Source organism: Colletotrichum chrysophilum, assembly GCF_026319265.1.
Source record: "Colletotrichum chrysophilum strain AFK26 chromosome Unknown scaffold_110, whole genome shotgun sequence".
NCBI classification, from domain to species: domain Eukaryota; kingdom Fungi; phylum Ascomycota; class Sordariomycetes; order Glomerellales; family Glomerellaceae; genus Colletotrichum; species Colletotrichum chrysophilum.
This window is the reverse complement of record NW_026517397.1, coordinates 56,434-62,472: the sequence shown is the minus strand read 5'-3', so window position 1 is coordinate 62,472 and position 6,039 is coordinate 56,434. Positions and strand designations below refer to the sequence as shown.

Here is a 6,039-nt window from a genome sequence, read left to right as displayed (position 1 = left end):
CAGCCCACAAGACGCACCGACAAGATGCGGGCGCCCTAGAACATCTGTGGCGCCCGACGAAAAAGCATCGTATCGGTCTTCCTGCCTATCTGGTCTGTTTGGTTCCTATCATCACTGGACAGACGATATCAAGGTCTACCTCGAGTCAGAAGGCCGCATGGCCAAGACATTTCCTGCCATCCATCTTGAGGTATCCGGGGATTTTCTCACCCTCGTCCGGCAGTCTTTATTACTACTCAGTATGACAACAGGGGTGAAAGATTCGTCTTGGATCGACACCAGCTTTCGCCAAGCTGCCGGGGAAGAGAAGAAATGTGACACTATCCACGCTTGGTATTCTCTTGGAAGGCGTCTTCTGTAGCACAACTCCAACAACCAAAGCTCCTGCCGACGCTGAGAATAGCAGCTAGCCGACGTACATTCAGCCAACCGTTTGCTTGTGCGCTCCAAGAATAAGATCGCGGACGCTATCCGTCTGGGCAAACCCATGGGATCATGGATTGTCGGAACATGTCGGGCATGACTTGGCAAAACAAAGAAGAACGTTTGTTGTTGGCGTGAACTGGTGTGGGTGTCCCAAATGTGACCAGACCCATGTTCCCAGCCCAGTCGATCGCGAGCACGACATGGGAGCACGGCGTGGAAGGGAGGTCAAGCTCCTTGTGCTCGACGTTCCACGAGCTCAGAGTCTGGACATCTCCACCACGTATGACTACATAACAGCCCCCATCCCCGACGGCTGACAACGCGAGCTGAAGTCTGTCCTTCATGGTGCTCTGAGCTCAGCGACGCCAGCGGTAGCCTTGTCTCAGTCATTTCATATCTTCACGTCGTCAACCCAGAGACTTCTGCGAAGTCTGACAATTGCTTCAACAACATGGCACCCACAAATCCCGACAACAGCCACATCGTCGATGATGACGGTAAGGGCAAAGACGTTGAGCCTCAGTTCTTTGAGGACGAGAACCCTGAGAAGCCCATTCCCAAGACGAGTGGGAAGATTGACTACTCTGGTGCTCATGAGAAAACCGACCCCAAGGAGATTGCACTTGTAAAGAAGCTGGACCGATGGATCATGGTCAGTAATCATTCCGCCATTTGGGAAAGCTTTCGCTAACTCTTGAGCAGCCGATGCTCTGGTCTATGTACTGGTTGAACGTGAGTTCGGTTATCATCTGTTCACTGAAGTCTGTATACTAACCGATATTTCAGTACCTCGATCGCAATGCGATTGCGCTGGCGCGTCTCAATGACCTCGAAGAAGATCTGAACCTCACCAGTACCCGTACGTTGTGGGCACCACATTTGCGCTTCTGTTCCTCAGGCTAAAACCGATTTACAGAATACCAAACTTGCGTTTCCATCCTCTTTGTCGGATACATTTTGTAAGTGCTGCTAGCATTGCTTGCTCGAATAAGCGTGTCTAACGTTATTCAGAGGACAGATTCCTTCCAACATGTTCCTTACGCGAACCCGACCCAGTCGTTACATGGTATGTACGCATTCTGTCGCCGTTGAGTACGAATGCTCATGGGAATGACAGGGAATCATGATGATGCTGTGGGCCGTCGTCAGTGCCCTGACTGCTGTTTCCAAAGACTTCACCGGCCTCCTCTTGACACGATTCTTCTTGGGAGTGACCGAGGCCCCATACTACCCCGGCGCAGTATACCTCCTCTCCTTGTTTTACACTCGTAAGGAGGTCGCTACACGTATCGCGATCTTGTACACAGGAAATATCCTTGCGACGGCCTTCGCTGGATTGATTGCCGCAGGTATCTTCTATGGTATGGATGGTGCTGGAGGTCTTGCGGGATGGAAGTGGCTTTTCATCCTGCAAGGTGCTGTCACCTTCGTCATCGCCGTCGTCGGCTACTTCCTCCTGCCCGACTTCCCGCAGAACACGAGATGGTTGACCCAGGAGGAGCGCGACCTCGCATACAACCGCATGGAGCTGGACACCGTCGCCAACAAGGGCGAGACAAGTACCTGGAATGGTCTCAAGCAGGCCGCGAAGGACCCCATGGTCTGGATCTTTTGCGCCATGGCTCACATGCATCTTGCTGCCAACGGGTTCAAGAACTTTGTAGGTTTCGGAAATCAGAACGATGATGTGCGTTGGTACTGACAGACCCCAGTTCCCTACGGTCGTCCAGACTCTGGGCCTCGGCACTACTGTGACTCTTGTCCTCACCTGCCCGCCCTACCTCATTGCTGGCGCTGTCACCATCGCCGTTTCCTGGTCGTCGGGCAAGTTCAACGAGCGCACATGGCATATCACCATTTCCAAGGCTGTTGCAATCATCGGGTTCGCTATCGCGCCCGCTACGATGTCAATGGCTGGTCGTTATGTTGCCATGTGCATTTTCACTATTGGTGAGTGGAGTCTTGGAGATTCAAAGGCGTTTTCTGACCCATCTATAGGTACCTACGGTGTCAACTCCTTGATTCTCGGCTGGTGCGGTAGTGTCTGTGGCCAGACAAAGGAAAAGAAGGCCGTCGCGATCTCCATGGTCACCATGATCATGAATATCAGCTTCATCTGGACGCCGTACCTCTGGCCCAAGAGCGATGAGCCCCGCTACGTCATCGCCATGGCGAGCAGTGCGGCCTTCAGTGCGGCAACTGCCATGTTGGCTTGGGTCGCCAGGGTCATTATGATGCGTCGCAACAGGAAGCTGAGGGCTAGCAACGATGAGACGACTGTCTTCTATGTGTACTGAGCGGATGACTCAGGGCGCCCGTTGAGTGCCGGGTGGCTGTGACAATGGGACAAAGCTATTCAAGCGGCCTAGACTCTTTGTGTCTTCACCGCAGCCTAGCTGGGACATTTGGATCAAAAGACAGAACTTTTAGCTCGACAGCATAGCCACCAAAATGCCATAAGAAGTGTTACGAATAAACCACATGAATGAACTTTGAAACCTCCAGCGACGGAGGGCAACTTCAATGGGCACCCCAGTATCGCTCGAAATGAGATACTTCCTGTCGGAGCGAAACTTCCGAGCCATCGGGACATAGGTGGCCGTGCAGCTGTGTTAGTCGTGTTCAAGATTGAAGTTGTGCTAGATGTAGTTGCTTGTTGGTTTGGGAGATGTCAACTTGCAAATGATTAAGGCTAGAAGAAAGTCTCTCACTTGACTTCCAAATAGCTACCATGGATCTGCAGACTTGTTCTATCAACATTCCTTGCATGAGATCGCCAGTCAGCAAGCTTGCCGTGCCGCATGACTGCAGCGATCTACCTCTGCAGGGCAATCGAATTGCCGGTTTGAGCTGCTTCTGTTGCTTGCTCAAGGCCTTCGCAACTCTAGGCTAAGACCACGAGACCAAGCATACAAACGCCTCTGAGACCTTCAGCGTGGAATCAGAGTCTCAAAACGTAAGTATTGATTTTTGATGGTAGAATATCGAATTATCAGGCGAAAAACTACGAAGAACAAACGATTTCTGTTGCGATCACCAATAGGTACATGGAATATGATATCTTGTCGATATCCTTTGCCAAAGCGTCTGTTCCTCGAAGCGCTTGACTGGCCTCAACGGCTGTAGGCCAAGCTTGCTTGCTCACGGATGCAGACCAGAGGCATTTCCTCATCTTACAGTTCAATCAAATGAGGAAAGTCTGCTGCACTCACACCTGCCTCCAATCAAATGCTGTCACCGCCCCTTGGAAAATAAACGGCAGTGATTGTGACATTCGTGGAACCCATATAGTGCTGAAAGCCACGCTTCAATTGATTTAACCGAATTAGGAGCCTTTCCACGCATCGAACACGCCAAACTTCCACTAGCCGATCCTCAACGTGGTTGCCTGGAATGGGTCGAGACCGACCGCCGGTTTGAATTCCTAATGGCCCCTGCAATGAACGCATGCTCGCCTACATGTTAAATGCTACATAGCCGCAAAACTGCTACGTAGCCGCAAACATGACTCCATCGCGGGAGCATCGAAGGAAGGAATCCCTGGAATCAATAGGACTTTTCACTGGAATCGAACATTTCCATTGGGCCTTTGCCGAGTAAGGTGCGTCACACTGCCGACTGGAGGAGAACTTCGGCATTGACCGAATCAAAGAAGTCGGCAATGGCAGGGGAATGGCGCCCAAGTGGACTCGTTCAATGCCCCTAAAACCCCTAGCTCTCACCTAAGCCGATTCCGACTCGACGAACTACCACGCACCTCAGGCATTCCCCTTTCAAATATCAGCCCTACCCGCCCCAAGATCCTGGATCACCCAAAGAAATTTCCTCAAAAAGACTCAATTCAAGCATTTGGGATGTCAGCAACCACGGAAACATCGGCGACGGATCCCGGGTTAGCTCCGGCTCCCGCTCCGGCAAAGGGGACCGGAAAAGCACCGGGAATTTTGACATTTGCGGTGGACGGCCGGCCCCGAGCCAACCGGACCAAGAACACCAAAACAAGATCAGGATGCGTCACATGCAAGTAAGTAGCGCTTCATCCACGCAATGCGCTCGACAATGTTAGTCGAACGCACCTGATAGAAGATTCATTGACAACTTGTAGAAAGCGGCGAATACGTTGCGATGAGGCGAAGCCCTCATGTCTCAACTGTGCGAAATCCAAGAGAACATGCGAAGGCTACGTCCAGAAGCCTACTGCAACCGACTTGCCGAAGTTCCTAGGGGAGAGGCGCACAATTTTAATCAAGCCGAATTACGAGGCGAATCTTTTCACCGACCAGCTTCAAAAAGACCATTTTCATCACTGGCTCAATTTCACAAAGGAGTTTACGCTTTTCCCGACAGCCCTGATGTCACACATGATGCCGCAAATCGCACGAGACGAGCCTGCGATTCGGCACGCGGCCTTCGCGATCGGCGCTGCGACTATGGTGAACCACAGTCGACAAGACCGAACATCAGGCAATGGCAAGTTCACGGAGGAAGCGTATAAACACTACGGCAAGGCCATCCAGATCATTAGGCACGGCGACCAATCCCGACGAAGCATTCCTCGCGCGCTGTTGTCATGTTTGCTCTTCGTCACCTTCGAGTCTCTGCAGGGCAACCACAAAGCCGCTTTACAGCATATGAATCACGGATGCAACATGCTGGATCAAGTTATCAAACAGGGAATATCTGGAGAGTGCCCGCCGAAGCTGGTCGAAGAAGTTCAAGCGGGGTTCCGACGCTTCACGCTGTTGTCGTGGAGCCTCAACGGTTTTCATCCGCCAGAGACCGAGGCATACGTGCCGTGGTGCTGTCGGGGAAGGCGAAGTCGATACGCCATCGACGAGATGCCGCCGGCATTCAATGACCTGAGAGAAGCACAGAAGTGGTGGGAAATCACTCAACATCACGTTATTTACAAGTCAGGTATCAAGTCCGGATTCGCATTCGAGGGACTTCAGAGAGATAACCCCCACCCGATGACACAAATCACGGCGGAGACTTCGAAGAAATACCTCGATATAATGGAGAAATGGCAGGTCCGATTCAAGCCATTGATCAAGGATGCCGTACGACAAAGAGCATCAAACCCACAAAAGTATCTGCAGATGTCAAGTTTGCGGCTTTACTATCTGTCATTGGAATTAGGATTCAAGAGCATGTACTATCATGATCTTGACTACTTGGCAGATTCTACTCCTGCCTTCAAAACGATAGTATCTTTGTGCAGGATAGTCATGTCTGGACAGCACCATGGCCCAGACGTCGAGAAAGAGGTTTTCACCGTGGAAAGCAGTCCAACATGGCCACTAATGATTGTTGGTGTCTTTTGCGCGGACCCAGAGGTGAGGAAGGACGTGAATCAGCTCATGAGAGAATACCCGAGGCGGGACGGAATCTGGGACTCGAGAGCGTTTGATGCGATTTTGAGATCCACCGAGGCTTTGCGGGAAGCGAGCGCTGGACATATCGAGGCGTGTAGGTCGATTCTCGATAACAAGCAACTCATCTTCGGAGAGGACGGAGTCAGAAGAAGGACGTATGAGCCAAGTCCCCAGGATGGTACGTGGCGAGTAACGTTGGAGCAGAGCACGCCGTTAGATGCTGGGCAAGAATCACAGT

At 51.7% G+C, this 6,039-nt stretch overlaps 1 protein-coding gene across 1 annotated transcript; it reads left to right on the top strand.

Annotated features, from left to right (window-relative positions):
• Positions 1 to 877: 877 nt before the first annotated feature.
• Positions 878 to 2,723, top strand: COL26b_010367 (uncharacterized protein; the record flags this gene model as incomplete). Its single annotated transcript, XM_053183072.1, has 7 exons — positions 878 to 1,078; positions 1,213 to 1,285; positions 1,343 to 1,385; positions 1,438 to 1,492; positions 1,544 to 2,086; positions 2,139 to 2,376; positions 2,425 to 2,723. 7 exons carry the CDS (start codon positions 878 to 880, stop codon positions 2,721 to 2,723), a joined length of 1,452 nt encoding a protein of 483 aa, XP_053032976.1.
• Between the last annotated feature and the right edge of the window lie 3,316 nt (positions 2,724 to 6,039).